This window comes from Papio anubis, chromosome 6, assembly GCF_008728515.1.
Source record: "Papio anubis isolate 15944 chromosome 6, Panubis1.0, whole genome shotgun sequence".
Lineage (NCBI taxonomy): Eukaryota > Metazoa > Chordata > Mammalia > Primates > Cercopithecidae > Papio > Papio anubis.
Window position 1 is genome coordinate 165,246,760 of NC_044981.1, and position 21,044 is coordinate 165,267,803.

The 21,044-nt window shown below is 46.9% G+C and overlaps 1 protein-coding gene across 1 annotated transcript in view; it reads left to right on the top strand.

Annotated features, from left to right (window-relative positions):
- SMOC2 (SPARC related modular calcium binding 2) overlaps positions 1 to 15,738 on the top strand; it is a 215,192-nt gene extending 199,454 nt beyond the window's left edge. The window contains exons 16-18 of the mRNA XM_031667620.1: positions 1,678 to 1,952; positions 11,900 to 11,937; positions 14,212 to 15,738. Of these exons, the coding sequence (XP_031523480.1) occupies positions 1,678 to 1,952; positions 11,900 to 11,937; positions 14,212 to 14,229 (331 nt within the window). The 3' untranslated portion in view covers positions 14,230 to 15,738. The remainder of the gene's footprint in view (positions 1 to 1,677; positions 1,953 to 11,899; positions 11,938 to 14,211) is intronic.
- Positions 15,739 to 21,044: the final 5,306 nt, after the last annotated feature.

A 21,044-nucleotide genomic window follows, 5' to 3' on the forward strand; every position in this document is an offset into this window, starting at 1 on the left:
CCTGGACCTGGGTACACTGTAGACATTCCCGCACTCCTGGACCTGGGGCCTGGAGCACAGTGTAGTGGACTTCAGTGAATTTCCCACCACTCCTCTTTTCCACCCCTGTAGATCAGCCTCAGGAGAGTGGAAGAACCCCAGGGTTTTACTGCAATGGCGTCTCAAGCATCAGATATTCCCCCTGAACTAGCAATAGTTTATCTGTTTCTTTCAAATAAATTTTGAATGGAGATTTTCACTTTTTTCTTTCTTTAGAATGTTGGCCTTTCTCCCCAGAGCCCCGACACCCAAACCCTTGATGATCTCAGCCTCTTTAGATGACTTTTTTGGTCTCCTGAACTAAAAGCCTCTCCTCTCACTGTCTGTCTGCTAAAGAAGACTTAAGGAAATAAAAAGGCAATGCTAACAGAAAATGTCATGAATGTGTAGGAAATTAAATGTAATAGAGCAGGCCGGGCACGGGGGCTCACACCTGGAATCCAAGCACTTTGGCAGGCCAAGGCGGGTGGATCACCTGAAGTCAGGAGTTTGAGACCAGCCTGGCCAACATGGTGAAAACCCATCCATACTAAAAACACAAAACTTAGCCCAGCATGGTGGCAGGCACCTGTAATCCCAGCTACTCGGGACACTGAGGCAGGAGAATCACTTGAACCTGGGAGGCAGAAGTTGCAGTAAACCAAGACCGCACCATTGCACTTCAGCCAGGGCAACAAGAGCAAAAACTCTGTCTCAAAAAAAAAAAAAAAAAAAGAAATTTAATAGAGTCAAACTTTACATAAATTTCAACTTTACATCTTCTATTTTTGGAAAGATTGTTTTTGCAAACTAAACTAAACTGCAAACTAAAAACAAAGGCAGTAAATGAATTGCTAACTAAACTAAATTGCAAACTAAACTAAATGCAAACTAAAAGTGAAGGCAGTAAATGGATTGCTATCTGAAAAACTCCTTTGAAAGTCTGAGAAATTGGCAGTGGTGTTGGAGTTCATGGTGTTCTCATACCTGGAAATGCGCAGCTCATCCCAACAGGCAGAATCCAGAGGCCAGCACCTCCAGGAGGGCCTGCCCGTGCACACACACACACACCCTCCATCTCAACGAGAAGGTGCATTTCTGCCATTTGGTGCACTTTTAAAGATCTGACTCCCATCCAGACCTTCTAGAAGAGTTTTACTTATTTATGCCCTAAAATATTGAACCTATCATAATCCAAGGAAAGCTATCTAGTTCCAACTTAAAATGTTTTAGATTTGCATCGTCCGGTATACCTATGACATAAAGGATGTGTAAAAGAATTAAATTTACAGGGCTAGAAAAGCTCAGGGTTCTGGTGTATCGGGTGGGTATAGCTGCATGTGCTGACTTGCCAGTCCAGTGCACACAGAAGCCAGGGTGAGGGGGCTTTTGTCCTTCAGGAACAGGCCAAGTGCATCTTTGCTGGGCACAGATTCACTGCATCATTTGCGATTTTGAATCCAACCTGAAAAATCTTTGCTAAAAGTGTTCTTCTAAATTACTTCTTTAAATTGTTGTATCTGATTACCAATGCTGCAGGCTTAGACACCAGGACCATGAGAACTACAAGCAGGGGTTGTGGGTTTGATGGAAGGACAGTGGCGAGAAAGGGGCAGCTGAGGGGTTTAAGCGTCCTGACCGCGTCTGTGTTCCTTCCAGGCTCTCGGAACCCGACCCCAGCCACACCCTAGAGGAGCGAGTGGTGCACTGGTACTTCAAACTACTCGATAAAAACTCCAGCGGAGACATCGGCAAAAAGGAAATCAAACCCTTCAAGAGGTTCCTTCGCAAAAAATCAAAGCCCAAAAAATGCGTGAAGAAGTTTGTTGAATACTGTGATGTGAATAATGACAAATCCATCTCGGTACAGGAACTGATGGGCTGCCTGGGTGTGGCTAAAGAGGACGGCAAAGCAGACACCAAGAAGCGCCACAGTAAGAGCCTTCCCACCCCCCACCCTGGGCCGTGGTCAGGCCCTGAGGCCTGGGAGGTCCGCTTCTCACAAGCACAATTACAGATTGTGTTTATGGCCTGGGGGTGCAAAAAAATCAAATATGCTGTTTAATTGTAGGTCATCTGTTTGCAGGAATAATAACGATAATTGATGACTCGTGTCATGCCACTTGCCCAGGAGAGCCCAGGCTCAAAGGGCGTGAACTCCGTGTTGGTTTGCAATGAGCCTTTTCACTGTTCACCATGGTTGGTTTCCCCCAGAATGGATTGTCTTCTGGTATTTGAGGTGCAAGCCTGGGAACCATTGGAATAACTCACCAACCCTGTACCTGAACTCCAACCAAATGTTCAGGCCAGTTCACGAGGCGTAAAATCATTGCTGAGGCCCAGACCAATCATTCCAATGCTTACAGCAGTTTTACCAATTGAAAATACTTTATTTTTTGTGGGCCTGGCCTACCCAACCAACCGTGACAGGAAGGAAGAGAATCCTATGATGGCCAGAGCCCAAGTGTTCTCAGGAGCCCAAGCCAGGAAAACCCAGGTCTGACTTTTCAACTCAGAGACAGCACTGTGAGATGCACGCATGCCTTAGATTCCACTGCACATGTGTGCTAGATACTCCTGCATGTGTGTGCTGGATCCCACTTCATGTGTGTGCTAGATCCCCCTTCACATGTGTGCCAGATCCCCCTTCACATGTGTGCTAGATACTCCTGCACATGTGTGTCAGATCCCCTGTGTGTGTGCTAGATCCCTTGCACATGTGTGTCCTGGATCCCCTGTACATGTGTGCTAGATCCCCCTGCACATCTGTGCTTGATCGCCTCACATGTGTGCTAGATCCCCCTGCACATGTGTGTGCTAGATCCCCTGCGTGTGTGCTAGATCCCTTGCACATGTGTCCTGGATTCCCTGCACATGTGTGCTAGATACCCCTGCACGTATGTGCTTGATCACCTCACATGTGTGCGAGATCCCCCTGCATGTGTGTGTGCTAAATCCCACTGCACATGTGCCAGATTCCCCTTCATGTGTGTACTGGATCTCCCTGCCCACTTTGCTAGATCCCACTGCACATATGTGCTCAATCCCTTGCATGTGTGTGCTAGATCCCCCATATGTATGTGCTAGATCCTGCTGTACATGTGTACTGGATTCCACTGCACGTGTGTGCTGGATCTCATTCCACATGTGCATTAGAGCTCACTGTCCTTGGGGATCTCTGTTTCCTGATTTGTATAATATTTGCTGGGTAGGGCTAGTAGAGACCTCTCAAATTCCTGTTGTTTATGACTCTTTTATTTGTTGTCAACTTCGGTAACAAATGTGAAAGAGAAAACAAGCTTGAGACTGTGTTGTGGAGGGCTGATTCACCATGGTCTTTAAAATCCTCCTGGCAAGGTGCGGTGGCTCACACCTGTAATCCCAGCACTTTGGGAGGCTGAGGCGGGTGGATCACCTGAGGTCAGCAGTTCAAAACAAGCCTGCCAGCATAGTGAAACCCCATCTCTACTAAGAATATAAAAATTAGCTAGGCATAGTGGCTCATACCTGTAATCCCAGCTACTGCAGAGTCCAAGGCACAATTGCTTAAATCTGGGATGCAGAGGTTGCAGTGAGCCAAGATCGTGCCACTGCATTCCAGCCTGGGTGACAGAGTGAGACTCCATGTTAAAAAGAGAGAGAGGAAAAAAAAAAAAACCCTCCTGTGTTTGAAGCTCAGCTGTGAGGCAGGGGCCCTTTGATCTGACCTGGACTGAGGGTTCCTGGAGGAGGCAGTGACCATCATCTACCTCCTCTTCTTGGTGTCCTAGTGCTTGTCACGACAGTCACTCAGTGCTATTCAACCATATTAGGGACAGCCTAGATCTGTGTCACGGTGAAGCACTTCCTGCTAATTTCTCTGTGAAAAGTCAGCTCAGAAAAATTAAGCTTTAATTTGAGGCTTTCTGTGTAGGGTCTTTGTGGTTAATGCACATCCTGCCGCCCTGACGATGTATTCACAGGAGAGCGGATGGCCGTACCTATGGTTGCCTCCCTTCGCTCTGTGTGCAGGAGGCTGCCCTCTCTGCTGGCCTGGTCATCCGATGAGGTCAGAGAGAATCCTCAGTTATGTTCAATGTTCTGTCTCCATCAAGGACTGTTTGGCAAGTGTGGGAGGAGTTCACCTCTAACAAGACAAAAAAGAAAAGAAATCACTCTGGGCTGATCAACTCTGATGCATGAAGGCAGCAAATGCCCACTCACCACTGTGGGAAGAGGGGCACTAAACATGCTGCCACAGTCTGGCAAGGCTCATGATCCAATATCCAATCCCACTTCATGGCTCAAGACTTCATTTCATGTTCACAGCCATCCTCTGGGGGATGAGGTCGCAGACAGATGCTGCCAACCCTGACACTTGCAGACAAGGACACACAGGCACTGCAGTCGTCAGCACTTTGATCTGAGTCTTCCTCAGCAGTGCTGCATGCAGCAAGGGCAGTGCTGTTGGAAATCGTCCACTGTGCTGGGCTGCACTTCCTGTTAGGGCTCCTTCACCCACACCGAGGTACACCTGCAACCCTGCAGGCATTTGGATGGATAACCAAGAATGCCCATTCTCAGTAGTTGCCCATGTGTGATTTTGTCCTTGCTTTTCCCTTTCTCTGTATTCAGTACCTGCCCATTGGGTTTCCTGGGCACTTCTGTCTTACTGCCACCTGATACTGCTTTTGGCTTCTTGGACTGGGACTGTGTCTTAGTCCACTTTATGCTGCTATAACAGAATACCATGGATGGGGTAACCTATGAACACAAATGTATTAGCTCATGGATCTAGAGGCTGGGCAGTCCAAGATTGTGGAATCAGCATCTGGTGAGGGCCTTTGTGCTGTGTCATCCCCAAATGGAAGGGCGAAGAGAGGGTGAGAAAGAGAGAGAAAGCAAGGGGGGCCAAACACATTCTTTCCTAGGAGCTCATTCCCAAGATAATGGCATTCACCTGTTCATGAGAGCCGAGTCCTCATAATGCAGACCTCCTAAGCCTCCCAGCGCCTCTGCATTAGGGATTGAGTTTCCAGCACATGAACTTTGGGCTCACCTTTAGACCATAACAAGCTGCTTTCTTCACTTTTTTCTCTTATTTTGGTCCTTGCTCAGTATCCCAAAAGACAAATGGTGTATTGCTCTTTGAGACTTAAAACCTACCAGCAGGGTCCACATGGGAGGCCCGGGGGAGTGATGGGGAGATGGAGAGCAAGTGGCTGCCAGATTAGCAGCTGGAGCCAGGGAACCATGGGTGCTGGTTTGGGAGATGGAACTTGTCAGTGATTCTTTGAAGGGCACAAAACATTTGGATGGTGCTGGGACCTGTGTAGCTCCTTCTCCATTATGGAAGCCAGTCTCTGCATTTCTATAGAAGGCTAATTTTTATGGTTATAGTCAGAAAATTAAGGATGGACAGAGCCAAGTGTAGATCTGTTTTTGACCTTTTAATCTTCTTCCATTCCTGGATGGTGCAGGCTGGTCTTTTCTTTGCAAGGACTCCTTCCTGTTAGCCGTTGTCAGGTGGCTTGAGTAGCACCCAAAACTTAAGCCACATATGGCCTCAGCCCTCCTCAGCCTGGTGCTACAGGGTCATGTGGTCCATGGCCCTTGCTGGGGCAGATTCCTGTCTACTGATTTCTTCAATTAAACTGAAGTAAATATAGTCTCTTTGTGAGGGGAGTGGGTGAGTTCGGTTTGTGAGGGGGGTGGGTGAGTTCTGGTTTGTGAGGGGAATGGGTGAGTTCCGGTTGGTGAGGGTGGGTGAGTTTCCGGTTGGTGAGGGTGGGTGGGATTCTGGTTTGTAGAGGCTCGGTGAGTTCGGTTTGTGAGGATGGGTGAGTTCCGGTTTGTGAGGGGGGTGGGTGAGTTCCGGTTTGTGAAGGGAGTGGATGGATGAGTTGAGGTTTGTGAGGGGAGTGGGTGAGTTCCGGTTTGTGAGGGAGTGGGTGAGTTCCGGTTTGTGAGGGGTGGGTGAGTTCCCGTTTGTGAGGTGGGTGGATGAGTTCCGGTTTGTGAAGGGAGTGGATGGATGAGTTGCGGTTTGTGAGGGGAGTGGGTGAGTTCCGGTTTGTGAGGGGAGTGGGTGAGTTCCGGTTTGTGAGGGAGTGGGTGAGTTCCGATTTGTGAGGGGTGGGTGAGTTCGGTTTGTGAGGGGTAGATGAGTTCCGGTTTGTGAGGGGAATGGATGAGTTCCGGTTTGTGAGGGGAGTGGGTGAGTTCCGGTTTGTGAGGGCGGTGGGTGAGTTCCAGTTTGTGAGGGGTGTGGATGAATTCCAGTTTGTGAGGGGTGGGTGAGTTCCAGCAATTGGTGGGTTTTCAAGTGCAATAATTGGGCCCAAAGCTGTGATTATGGTGACAGAATTTTGAAAATTTCGGAATCAAATGATTTCAAGATAGATTCACAGCAGTTAAGAAGATAGTTTCCTGGAGGCCCGGCTCCTATGCTACCCTTCCAGAGGGACCCATAGCTCCTGCATCCTGCACCACCTGCAGGACACAGCTCAGACTGTGTGTGTGTGGTATGTGTGTGTGGTGTGTGTATAAATATGGGGTGTGTGTGTATATGTTGTGTGTGGGGGGTGGTTTGTGTGTGTGTGGTGTGTATGTAAGGTGTGTGGTGTGTAAACACTAGCATTGGCGTTCTGGGCTGGATCAAGGTCTGTTAGGGCAAATGTCTGGCATTCATCTATGTGTCCTACTATTTTGAAACATAGTATATTGATAGGAAATTTGAGGTGTCATTTGGCAAACAGATCAGGAGACAATTAAAAGATGATTTGTTACTCACAGATCCGAAGGAGAGGAGGCCATGCTGTGCTGTGGGAGGCCACATGGGAGGCACCAGGGTCAGCCAAGAGACAGAGGAAGTGAGAGACTGGGCCTGAGCCCTTATCATGATTTCCCAGGCAGGCTTGCCTGTAAAGCCAGTGTAGGTTGCTCGGCTGGAGTGAGGAGAGGAGGTTGTAGGTTGGGTGAGAATTGAGAGTTGTAGAGTTGGTAGAGTAGAGTTATTGGCTGAGATTTGAGGTGGAGAGTTTGCTTGGCTGGGGTGGTGCAGTGGTGGTGAGGTGGGATTTGTGGGGGTTTGGTGAGGGTGCAGGTTGTAGGTTAGGGTGAGGGTGAAGCTTGTTTGCTGATTGAGGTTGGAGGTTATAATATGGGTGAGGGTGGAGGTTTAGCTTGGATGAGGGTAGAGATTGTAGGTTGGGTGAGGGTGGAGGTTGTAGGTTGGGTGAGGGTGGAGGTTGTAGGTTTGGTGAGGGTGGAGGTTATAGTATGGATGAGGTGGAGGTTGTATGGTCAGTGAAGGTGGAGGTTGTAGGCTGGGTGAGGGCAGAGGTTGTAGCCTGAATGAGGGTGGAGGTTGTAGGCTGGATGAGGGTGTTGGTTGTTGTCTGGGTGAGGGTGGAGGTTGTAGGTTGGGTGAAGGTGGAGGTTGTAGGTTGGGTGAGGATAGAGGTTGTTGGCTGGGTGAGGGTGGAGGTTGTAGGTTGAGTGAGGGTAGAGATTGTAGGTTGAGTGAGGGTGGGTGTTATAGGGTTGGTGAGGTTGTAGATTATAGGCTGGGTGAGGGTGGAGGTTGTTGGCTGGGTGAGAGTGAAGGTTGTAGGCCGGCCTGAATAGGAAAGGCTGCTCCTCACTGTCTCTGGGGATGGGCTAACTCAGAGGGCAGCCTCTTCAGCATAAGCAGGGTTAGATGTCAAAGCATTAGATAAAGGAAGTGAAAGTCATGGTTAATACACCCACTCTCCAAGGAACTGGCCCATGGATTGGGTTCTGATACAAGGATATGAGTCCCTCATGAGCAAGCTAAATCCCCTAGACAGTCTCTTTGGAAGGTGGCAGCAGCATACAGACAACTGTTGTGAGCCGCATATCCTGATTTGGACAGGTTGTCAGTTCCTTCTAGGACAGGTCCACATTGCTCTCTGCTAAGGCTGAGCAGGACCCTGATGTTGAAGGATACATGGAGTTCTCAGTAGTTCTGGGAGAAAGCCCTGGGAGGAAATGTTTTTTCCTTGCATATATTGGTAGACTGAAATGAAGGTGACCTTTATGAGTCATGACCTTCCATGGGTCATGCTTCACGCAAGTGACTACAGAATCGCAATGGCTTAGGACCCAAGCGTTTCCTTCTGGTTTACATAGCATAAAGGCTGTGGGTTGCCACCATGCTGCCCTGGGTGGGAATGCAGGTTCAGCACAGGTCAGCGCAGGTCTTGGGGAAATGGGGCAGAGAAACATGAGAGGCTGAGCCACTCGCACAGCCACAGGGGAGGCGGATGCTCGGAGATGGAACCTCTCAGACTCCCACCTTCCAAAGGCTCAAGCCACAGTGTGGGGCAGGGAAGGGGCATGGATGGGCTGGAGTGCTTAGACCCTGGCAAGGAAGAATGGATGGATGGTGGAGCACAACGTGATCTCTTCTGATGCCATCATCTGAGGTGAAAAGTTTAAGTTGCTGCAGAAGTTTGAATTATCTTCTTTAGATCCCTCTGAATAATCTGATATGTCTCAGTTTTATTGTCTTCTTAGTAATCAAGAAGAAAGCATATGATCGCTTCCAGCAAAATAAACTGCAATTTGGCAAAAGAGGCAATTTGGTCATGGTCAAAAATGAACATTGTGGTCTCGGATACATATTTAGCTGATTTTGCAGCCCTTTCATTTTCCTTACGGAATTTTTCTTTTTTCGGACTTAAAAAAATTCATTATCAGTCATATGTTTTCTACCCTGTATAGTTTGTAATAGCAAAAAGTCAGAAAAACCTTAAGATCCGGGAAGAAATTAGCGAGAACATTCTAAATATCCACATTGCTACTAAGTTTTTTTGTTTCCTGTATTTTTGCTTACTACTGAACAGCGCACTTTTTATTCTAAAAAATATGAGAAATAAGCCAGGCGCAGTGGCTCACGCCTGTAATCCCAGCACTTTGGGAGGCCGAGGCCACCAGGTCAGAAGTTTGAGACCATTCTGGCCAACATGGTGAAACCCCGTCTCTACTAAAAGTACAATAATTAGCTAGGCATGGTGGTGCGAGCCTGTAATCCCAGCTATTCGGGAGGCTGAGGCAGGAGAATCGCTTGAACCTAGGAGTCAGAGGTTGCAGTGAGCCGAGATTGTGCCATTACACTCCAGTCTGGGTGGCAGAGTGAGACCCCATCCTCCCCGGCAAAAAAAAAAAAAAAAAATATTAACTTTTTTTAAATAACCTCCAGCATATCCCAGGATTTTTATATGTCTCCAGCATAGCCCAGGAGCCTCGGCTGCTTCTCTGAGTGAGACCGTTGGAAGGATGGGTGGACAGGGTAGAGCACACCCCGCCTCCAGCATAGCCCAGTTATAAAACTTATACAGTTATAAAACTTCTTTTTATAACTTTAATCTACAGCTACTTCCGTTTATAACTTTACAGCTACTTCTAACTCCCAGGGAGAATTCTATTAATCAGCAAACAATCCAACAAAAACTGGCAATTGTTGAATAGCCAAATTGGCTCAGAATAGATTCAAAGTATCACTCTAATAGTATTTAAATTTGAACCGTTGGCTGAAAAGCCTGTTTTTTTTCCTGTAAAGTAATCATTTCAGTCAAGACAAGTAGATAAGCAGCAATATTCATTTGGGCACTTAGACCATTAAAACCAGCTATTTAAAAAAATCATAGATTTAGCCACTGCTTAATGTTTTTGCAATTTACCTAATATGCTTGTTTTGCACCTTTTCACACCGTGTTTCTACTTGCTTTATGGTAAGAGAAGACAGTTTGAAAATAGAACAATTTTGCTCTTTACTCCATGTTTTTTATTGAGTGGATAGAAATCAACAGTTAATCAAGGAATATGGAAAGAAGGATGCTTCCCTCATCTGTTGATTCATTTGAAAACTATTGACCAAGTGCTTTCTGCTGTAGACATTGACAGAATAACAGTAAACACACAGAAATGTGTGTCCCTTTTTGGATTACACTTTGGTGTGGAAGCAAGTCATCAGATAAATAGGAAACCCCACAGCACGATAGGGGTTACTTGTGGAGGAGGCAGAAGGGAGGGTCAGGAGGGCTGGAACGTTAGATGGGGACAGGAAGGAGGCCCTGCAAAGTGAGATTGACTGGAGACTGGAGGAGCGGAGGAGCAGAGGAGAACCAAGGGTCATTGGGTAGAGTGCAGCCTGCAGAGGATGGCAGGAGTGCCATGCCCAGCAAGCCCCAGAGGTGGGGAGAAATTGGGCACTGGAGAGGAACAGGCATCCCGAGTGATGTGATGCCACATGGGCGGACAGGGCAGAGCACACCCCGCCTCCAGCATAGCCCAGGAGCCTCTGGCTGCTCCTCTGAGTGAGGCTATTGGAAGGATGGGTGGACGGGGCAGAGCACATCCCGCCTCCAGTATAGCCCAGGAGCCCCTGGCTGCTTCTCTGAGTGAGGCTGTTGGAAGGATGGGTGGAATGTTATAGAGGACCCCTGGTTGCCATGTTTGTGTAGACAACAGATGGGAAGGGCTGAAGGAGGAGAGTGGTGAGGCGTCTGCTCGGGTCCACGTGGGAGAGGCGGGCGGTTCTGGCCACGGAACAGCGTGTGCTTCGAGGGTTGGACTCTGGATAGACTCTGGGTGTAGAGCCTGAGGCATTTGCTCCCAGATGAGATGAGAAAGGTAGGAGAAGAGAGGCATGATCATGACTCCAAAAGTTTGTCCTGAGCAGCTCAAGAATGGAGTTACTGTGTCCTGAGAATGGAATACGTCAGAAAGTAGGTTTGCAAGGGCAGATAATGAGTCCAGCTGGGTCCTGTCTCTTTTGGGCTGCCTATTGAATGAAAATCCACATGGATAACGAAGTTGGATCTGATAATCTGGACTGAGGAGAGAAAGAGGTCCATGCTGAAGATTACAGCAATTTGTATCCTTGGAGCTGTCAGGAAATAGAGTATTTAAAATCCTGAGACCAACTGAGCCCACTGGTGAGTGGGTGAAAGTGGGAAAGGGATGAGGATGCTGAAGCCCCTGGGGGGCGTCCCAGAGGTTTCCATGGAGACACAGGTGTGGAAGCTGAGCTGAGGGCAGGAAGGAGACTTTCCCGGAAAGCTCCGCTGTGCAGGGGCGGTGAAGCCAGGAGACAGACAGCACAGCTCCCTCCGGCTTTGACTCTACTCGAAGCTTTGGAAAAAACTATTTTGAGCCAAACACTTGCATTTCTCCGGGTTTTAATATAGAAGCAAAAGACTTCAGAGAGCCCTAGTTGGGGCATTGCTGATGGCTTCGGTCCCAGCGCCCCAGGGACGTGAACCCCCTCCTTCTGGGGAAAGGTTGAGAAACATCCAGAATTCAGTTCTCCAGAGAAGGTGGATTTACCTTAGAGTTTGGGGTAAAGTAAAACATTCTTCTAAGGCTGGACTAGAGAATCTGTGTTGTTAGAAAGTACTTACATAGTAACTTTCATAATCCACTACTCATAATTTATGTTCAATGCATATATAGTTAGCTCATCTGTGGATTCAAGCAAACTTGCATCAAAAATTCTCAGAGAACAAAAAAAGATACAAATAAAAAACAATGTATTATAGCAACTATTTACACAGTGTTAACATTGCACTAAGCATTATAAGTAGTCTATCGATTATTTAAAGTACATAGGAGGATGTGTTTATATTGTATTAAAATATTACATGATACTCTATAAGAAACTTGAGAATTGGAGGATTTGGGTTTGCGGGAGTCCTGGAGCCAATCCCTTCTGGATGCTGAGGAATGACTGTATGCGTTTGTTTTTCATGTAAATGAGTTTGCCGATTGATAACGCCTTCCTAAAGTAATGTGGACTCCTTCCTGAAATTATGTTGAACCTTTCATTAAATAATGAGTCTCTGATTTTTAATAATATATATTTTTTTCCTGCCAGCCCCCAGAGGTAATGCTGAAAGTACGTCTAATAGACAGGTAAGTATGTTTATATTTTACTCAACCATTTTCTTTTTAAATTATAAACAATAACAATTCAGAGTTATGTAGATTTGCAATGGCCAGTACCTTCCAAGAAAAGAAATAATTCAAGGGAGGCAAGCTTACTGTCTACACCCTGTGGGGACTAAAGCAGTCTTACAGAATTCTATCCAAAATCACCAACTTGTTGATTGAAAAAGTTTATTATTTGAACTTTCAATTATTAAGAAAAATTTCTGAGTTCCCTTGTTTGGTAGTTTTTTTTTTTTTTAAGAGAAGGAGTTTTGCCATGTTGCCCAGGCTAGTCTCGAACTCATAGGCTCAAGCAGTCCACCTGGGATTACAGGTGTGAGCCACTGTGCCTGGCTGAATTTGTTCAAGCAGTTGTCTGAGTGTTTGTAATTTGGTTATTGCATTTTATCAGGGAGGTTGCAGGAACAGGAGGCATCCTTCATACATGGGTGAATTTGTTTCTTTTTGGGGTCCCAGCAAGAGAAGCATTGGGCTCCAAAAGGGACTTTAGGCTCCTGCTGTGTGTTCACAAACATGTGTGTGTGTTTGTGGTTCTGCCTCTCAATTTGCAAGTAAAGGATGCGATGATGGTGTCCTCCAGCACCCAAAGCCACAACCTATCCCATGTCAAGAACATTTTCCAGACGATAAACATGAGTGGGTTCATGTCTCTCTCCTTCAAAGCCAGGGCAAAATCCTCACTTCTTTGCTACCACGAGTCAATTTGTGATTTATTTTGCTTGCACCTGTTTGATGTCAGGTTGACATTTCCTAAGGCAAGCCCCTATATTTGTTGTGGGTTTAAGTGGAGGCAGCCAGCACACACCTTGGATGTAATTTAAAACCATTTCATGAGGAAAGATGTGTGATACGTTTTCCTTTGTTTAGCAAATGTTTATGGTTTTAACTTTAAATCTCACCGCAAATCACTTACACTTTAAAACAGGGCTGGTCTGAAAGTAATTACCCTCCCTGAGTGCCAAGACCTCCAGAAGTTGTTTTCATTTGAGAACGGCAATCACTGTACTCATGCGCTCCATGCATCTTAAATGAACTCAGTTCAAAGCACACGCCTCCTGCTTCAGCTCTTTTTTTCCGAAGAGAGAAACGGAAGCAGTTTCCCCTCCTTTTCTAGTGCCTGAGTGGACGCACGGACCTCCATGCCTTTCATTTTGTGGCTATTTCTGCAAACTACGATACTGGGATTGATCCTAACGGGCAAGCCAGTTGCGGCTCCTACCGGCCGTGGCCATTGAAGGTCACCACGTTTCTTTGAAGCATCTCAAAGAATAACATAGTGCCAGCCAGCCAGGGTGTCCCTATATGCATGACCCAGACAGGAACTATCAAAAGAAGGGATCACAGGAGGATGCATGATGCTAACGTGGAATCCAAAGGAGCTATTTCCTGATCTCTTCAGCTTCCACTGCAACTCTAGAGTAGTCAGAGCTGTTATTAAATAAGTTAAGATGTTAGTCCACCTTCTCCTCCAGCAATCCTGGCCATCTTTAATGACTGGTAAAATACTTTGACGGGTTGTCTTTATGCACAACGAATTTAAACCTCAAGTTTAGTGTAGGAGATGGGTTTGTCTTCTCACCTCTTCAGATCTTTATCAAGGGGAATAAAAGCCAACCCAGAAACCTCCTAAACTTTAAATTTTAATTATTTAAATAATAAAACAGAAGAATAGATCAACATCTGTAAGAATTGGCCCTCTTGGAAAACTGAGTCTAGGAGATTGTATATGACTTTTCTTTTTCATTCTAAATTACTTTTAATTGAAAGTCAAGGTGCTGAGTTACCATTGTTTATCATTATAATCAGCAAACTTTTTAAGTTGGATTTCTTCTTAAAGAGGTAAAATAGTGAACAAAAGAGATAAAAAGGAAAATTAAGAATCAACTATGCCTTTATCAAATTTGAGGCATAAGTTATATTATTAAAATTATTTTTGCATAATCAAGATAAGACATTCTGGAAAACATTTAATGTATTTAGTACTTAAAATATTTACAGTGGATGTTACTTTTTTGAAATGATATATTTTTCCCAATATTTCTATCATGTCAAGGAAGGAAAGCGTTTAAAAAGTTACCAGTGTCCAAAATGTCTTCATCGTTTCTCATTCATCCTTACACCTCACACGACCTGCCCAGCCCTCTTTGGTTCAGTTCATTCCCGGAAGCCACTTAGTCTTCTCAGATGAGTGACACACACCTCTGAATATAATGTCTCTTTTTTGTCTTTTCTTTTCAGCCAAGGAAACAAGGATAAATGGCTCACACAGCGAAGGCAGTTCCTAGACACGTGGGAAATTCCCTCACCAACGAGCAATTAAGAAAACAAAAACAGAAACACATAGTATTTGCACTTTGTACTTTAAATGTAAATTCACTTTGTAGAAATGAGATATTTAAACAGACTGTTTTAATCTGTGAAAATGGAGAGCTGGCTTCAGAAAATTAATCACATACAATGTATGTGTCCTCCTTTGACCTTGGAAATCTGTATGTGGTGGAGATGTATTTGAATGCATTTAGGCTTAATTTCTTTGCCTTCCACATGTTAACAGTAGAGCTCTAGGCACTCTGGTTGCAATCCTATGGCTTTCCCTAACCCCTGCAGTCACTTCCAGACGGCTGTGCTTACAGCATTGTGGAATCATGTTGGAAGCTCCACATTTCCGTGGAAGGCTGTGATGTACGGTTGACCCTTCAGGCAGTTAACATGCAGGGGGTGGTTTGTTTCTTGGGGTTTTCTGTTAGTTTGTCTTGTTTTGCTTTCCAGAGATCTTGCTCGTCACGCAACCACTAAAGCTATTCAGTTAAGTACAGGTAGTTCCCCTGGAGGAAGTACTATTTCCAAAATGTCTTTGGTGTGATACTTTGGCTCAAAGGATGTTTGCTTTTCCATTTGAAGCTTCTGTTTGAGTTTTGCCCTGGGGCTCGAGCGAGTCCTGGAGAGTCGTCCTGATGGTGGGAGGCTGCCTAGGAGGGGCCTATCCTTCCAAAATGTAAGGCCAAGGCCAGCCACGGTGTGACCGAGCTGGCTAACAGGCTTGTCTGCTTGGTTTTTCTCCTACACGATCCTCCTACCTGGTCCACCCCAGGGCTACCGGAAGGTAAAGTCTTCACCTGAACCAATTATGAGCAGTCTCCTTACTGAAGGCACAGCCGGATCCATGGTGCCCCCTGGGCTGGTGTTGGCAGCCGGGGAGAAGTGCCTGCGCGTCCCCACAGAAAAGCGGTTCCTTTCTGCTTTTCTGAACGCATCAAGGGTACGAGAAACTTGCCAATGGGAAAGTCATCTGAGTGGTACTGGCAGAGAAGGATAGGAGTGGAATGCCCACACGGTGACCAACGGAACTGGCCTGCGTGCACAGCCAGCTGCCCCACTCAGGCCTGGGCCCGGAGCTCAGGGCGCCCTCTGTCTGCAAGGAACCGTTTGGAGGACAGTCTGAGAGCGGAAACTTCAATGTGATTCTATCTCGGCTCAGACTGTTGGTTGGAGAAACATCTTCGAGGCCCCAAATCCCCTGAGACGTGCCTTGTAGAATGACGTTTGTGAGGTTCGGATGCTTGTGGAGCATCGCATAAGGCTTCTTCCTTATTTAAACTGCAAGGTAAAAATCAAGCCTTTGGAGCCACAGAACCAGCTCAAGTACATGCCAATGTTGTTTAAGAAACAGTTATGATCCTAAACTTTTTGGATAATCTTTTGTATTTCTGACCTTTGAATTTAATCATTTTTCTTAGATTAAAATAAAGTATGCTATTAAAACTATGTTAGTCTTTTTTTTTTTTTCCAACTAAATGCAGATTTTGATAATTGCTTAATTGTACAGGTGTCCACTGTAAGGGAGGGAAAGATGAGGGCTCTGGGCAGAAAGAATTGGAATCCTGGCTGTGTCCCTGAGTGGGGTGTGACTTTAGACATGACCCCTCAGTTCCCCCCTGGGATGCGGGGATGCTGGTGGCATGCATGAGCCTCCTCCTGTCACACATGGGAAGAGAATTATGTGAGTTGTTAATGTATGCAAAGTGCTTAGAACCTGCACCCCAGGTGTGCCACGTACACGTGTTTGCCCTGACCGTGTGGAAGGTCATCTTTCCGTGAGTCTGAACTCCACACTGGCCAGTGCTGCTGACGTCACCCAGTGCTATAGGAAACTTCAGAAGAAACAAAAAGAGTGCCTTATTTTGATTAAAGCTGGTGGCTGGGCACAGTGGCTCATGCCTGTATTCCCAGCACTTTGAGAGCCCGAGGCGGGTGTATCATTTAAGGTCAGGAGTTTGAGACCAGCCTGGCCAATCTGGTGAAACCCCATCTCTACTGAAAATACAAAAATTAGCTGGACATGGTGGCAGGTGCCTGCAATCCCAGCAGCTACTTGGGAGGCTAGGGCAGAATCCTTGGGCTCACGGGTCCATCAGTGACCTGAGAGATCATACCATTTACAGTCCAGCCTGAACATTAGAATGGGGCTCCAGTCTCCACTGGTCTCCATTCTTTCCTTCACCTAAGGGATACATGATCTACCCCTCCACCTCATTCCCCTCCATTCCACCTCATTCCACCTCCACCATTCCACTCTCCCCACCGCCCCCCCAGGTCTCCCCCATATTCCTCTCCCCACCCCACCATCCTCTCCCCCACTCCACCCCTTTGGCATCCTGTGTCCTCCTCCCCCACACCTGCATCCCTGCCTTGCTTAGGCCCTCCTGTTTTCCTTGGACTGTTGTGGTAGCATCTTAACTGGACACACTTCCTCCAGGATTCCTTACTGCCTCCTGGTCCTGGTAAATTCACCCAGTCCACCCCAACCCCATACACAATTTTCTTTCTCTTCAGAAAAAAAGTCATCTTTGTAAAACTCTGTCTTAGCATTGGCGATGATCAATTGTGCAGTAAAGACAATACTGTGAAGGGCATTAGGAGACAACTGTTGTCAGAGAAAGCTGCTAGCGGAGGTGGGGCTTAAACTGGGATTTGGAGTAGGTAGGAGAGGATGAAGTATTCAAGAAGACTGAAAGAGCTTGAAAAAGACAGGAAGGGAAAGGAAGTGGGGAGGCATGGAGCCAGTGCAGCTGGTTCTTATTGCAAAATATTAAGATTGCAAATCCAAACCAGAAATCTGTTTCTCTTACCTGGGCCATGTGCCTGTTTCTAGCGAAAGATGCCTCCCTCCCCAAACCATCCCCCACTCTCCTCGTTATGTCTGAAAAGGCTTTCCTGTATTTTTGTCAAAAATATCTTGGTTGGAGATTTATTTTAGAAGCATACGGACCAACTCATAAATCATGCCCATCATTGCCACACCAGAAATTTTTTGAATGATCTAGGTGAATGTTTTCAGCTTTTTTTTTGGAATCAATGTACAGAAATGACTGACATCATAAGCTGCCAATTGGACAATCAAGTCGTGCAAACAACAAAGCTACTCAAGAAAGACAATATGGGCTGGGTGTGGTGGCTCATGCCTGCAATCCCAGCACTTTGGGAGGCCGAGGCAGATGGATCACCTGACGTCAGTAGTTCAAGACCAGTCTGGCCAACATGGTGAAAGCCTGTCTCTACTAAAAATACAAAACATTAGCCAGGCATGGTGACAGGTGCCTGTAATCTCAGTTACTCGGGAAACTAAGGCATGAGAATCACTTGTGCCGAGACCAGCTTGGTCAGGGAGACCCTAACCCAGTGGCACTAGAGGAATTAAAGACACACACACAGAAATATAGAGGTGTGAAGTGGGAAATCAGGAGTCTCACAACCTTCAGAACTGAGAGCTCCAACAGAGATTTACCCACGTATTTATTAACAGCAAGCCAGTCATTAGCATTATTTCTATAGGTATACAATTAACTAAAAGTATCCCTTATGGGAAACGAAGGGATGGGCTGAATTAAAGGAATAGGTTGGGCTAGTTAACTGCAGCGGGAGCATGTCCCTAAGGCACAGATCGCTGGTGCTATTGTTTGTGGCTTAAGAATGCCTTTAATGTGGGGTGTGGGGGAGGGGCAGATCAAGGCTTAAGAATGCCTCAGCGGGCCAGGTGTTCCTTGCCCTCATTCCCGTAAACCCACAGCCTTCCAGCCTGGGCGTCATGGCCATCACGAACACGTGACAGTGCTGCAGAGATTTTGTTTATGGCCAGTTTTGGGGCCAGTTTATGACCAGATTTTGGGGGCGCCTGCTCCCAACAACTTGAACCCGGGAGGTGGAGGTTGCTGTGAGCCAAGGTCATGCCACTGTGCTCCAGTCTGGGGGATAGAGTGAGGCTCTGTCTCAAAAAAAAAAAGACAGTGTGAATATTATACAATGCTCGTTTACCTTTGTCTTTATCCCTGTGCGTTGTCGAGGTTGGTCAGTCTAGTATGGGTCTAGTATGGTAGTCTGGGCTCTGCTGAACTGGCTCTGTGCGTCAGGATGGGCACGGGTGGGCTGGAGTCTCATCCTTCTGGGACTCTGGGACTCATGGGTCATGAGGGACAGGTTCTTGCTCGGCTGCGGCTGAAATGCAAGAAAGTCAGTGGGACTGCACAAGCACGTTTCAAGCCTCAGCTGTGACCTGTCTGCTAATATCTGCTGGCCAAAGTCTGTCACGTGGGTCAGAACAAGTCACCAGGCTGTGGCAGGGAGTGGAGGCAGAACACTCCTCACAGTAATGAAATCTCACCACTCAAACTCCCGTCTACACACGCTTGTCTGCTGAACCTCCTTCTGACAAAGTGGAAAGGCTGAGGAAGGGCGTGCACGCCGGCGCAGTGTCAGGCTGTGGGAAGTCACAGATATGGGGGTTAAACGCAGATGGAACAGGGGCCTCCCAGCTTACCAGGCGCACGACCTGCAGGCCGTAGGATCCCAGCCTCCTCAGTTTCAGCCCCGGACCAGAAAACAGTTCTTTGAAATCTCCCCCTCAGAGTTACTGTACATGGAACAGGAGATTGTAGGTGTAGAGCCTGATGTGAAACAGGCACTCAACAAAGGCCATCAGGAACTCAAATGTGGGTGTCAGAACCATTTTGTATCAAATGATTCTGAATTTTCCTCTTGAAAGAGAACAAAGGACGAGGAAAGCCGAATCCACAAACCTGAGCAATACACATCAGGCTGAAATGGCAGGTCTTAACCACCTACAGAAGGAAACCCTCCAAAGGTGATAGGGGAATTTTATGCTGACTCCTCAGAAGCGTTAGCAATTGTCTTCGCTTATAAGAAATAGAAAATGGAAAACCAAATCCCAGCGGCCTAAGTCCACGAGTTATTTTTCTCAGTTAACAAGAGGACAGGCAGAAATGAACCTGTGTGCTGATGCAGCCAGCAGCGCTGCCCCTGTGCCCTGGTCCCTCCTCTCCGTCCTGCATCCCTGCAGGGGCTGCCCGCATCGGTCCCTCCTCCATCCTGCATCCCTGGGAGGGAGGCTTCGCCCCTGCGCCCTGGTCCCTCCTCTCCGTCCTGCATCCCTGAGAGGCTTAGCCCCTACCATCCCTGTCCCTCTCCATCCTGCATCCCTCGGAGGGGAGGCTTTCCCCCTGCATCCCTGTCCCTCCTCTCCGTCCTGCATCCCTGGGGGGAGGCTTCGCTCCTGCGCCCTGGTCCCTCCTCTCCGTCCTGCATCCCTGGGGGGAGGCTTCGCCCCTGCATCCTGGTCCCTCCTCTCCTTCCCATCCACGGGGGCTTGCAGCCCCGGGTCCTCCTCTCCTTCCCATCCACGGGGGAGGCTTACAGCCCTACAGTCTGGTCCCTCAGCTTCTGTGGAGAGAGGTTTTACGCCCTGCAGTCGTTCCCTCGCCTCTCTATGGAGGCTGACCTCCGCCCTGGTCCCTCCACTTCCTCCTCACGCGGCCCAGAGGGCTCCTGTGTCTTTATGCGTCTGACCAGACAGGACCCAGGGTGGAGAGCAAGGGCAGGAAGCAGAATGTGGCAGATTTCAGGATTTTAGTTTTCCCCTGTCCCATCTAGTGGAAGTCTGCTGAATTTCATTGGCCACCGACGTCTCTTCTTGGCGTCTCTGGCTTCAGGGTTTTAACTGGACATTTGCTGGCCAGGAAAGAACGGGAGTTCTGTAAGCCAAGCGGAGGAGGGACCGTGGTTATTGGCAGGCTGCGGGCAACGCGAGCCACAGGTGCCAGTGGCTCAGGCTTAATGGTACATTTACACCTAATGATTTTTATTCCAGCTTTTATACAGAGTAAATGCCTTGTTTTCTATTTACTTTCCTTGGACATCTGAATGCTTACTAAGTAAGTACTGACAAAGTTGATTCAAAGTTAATTCAATTCGTGTGTGTTACATGGAAAAAAGTTTGATATATCTTGTTATTCATGTTTAACTTCAGGAAAAAACATTTTGCTTCCTTATGTTGAAGTTGGAATCATGCTCAGTACAAAGATTGTGTCTTTGTTGCAAACGCTGGAATTTTTATGGTCTCCACCAGCCTGCTCTCACATTGCCTTTTCAATCTCCTGCGGCTACTGTGGTTGACAGGAAAGGTGTCTTTTTATTGCTTCTAGAGATGTTGAAAGTGTGACCTGAGGTAAGGCTCTGAATGTTTGAGTTCAAATTCCCATATTCATGATTCTCTGAGCATTGTAATAGATGTCAGTTTTATTATTTAAAATATGTCAACTCACTTGCTCTTTCATCTAAGAAAATGGTCTTTTTAATTTGGTAAGTAATTTTATTAACTGAACCCTGTTATAATAAAAGAAATGGATTTTTTAAAGTAAAATAAAATATGTAATTTTTTTTTTTGAGACGGTGTCTTGTTCTATTGCCCAGGCTGGAGTGCAGTGGCGCCATCTCAGCTCACTGCAACTTCTGCCTCCCAGGTTCAAAGGATTCTCCTGCCTTCGCCTGTTAAATGTGTTTTCAGATGGGGTGAGGAGGTTGACTTGGTAGTTAGATTGTTTTTTTAATGTGAGAAGGAAACAGTGGTCAGTTCTGGCTTCTCCAAGCGGACAGGTGTGACCTGGAGCATGCATGCACCCAAGACTGACTTCCCCGAACCTTGCATCTAAACAGCTTCTTCAGACCCTTCCAGACATTCCCACCCTGGGCTACACACTGAGCCCTTCATTAAATGCCTT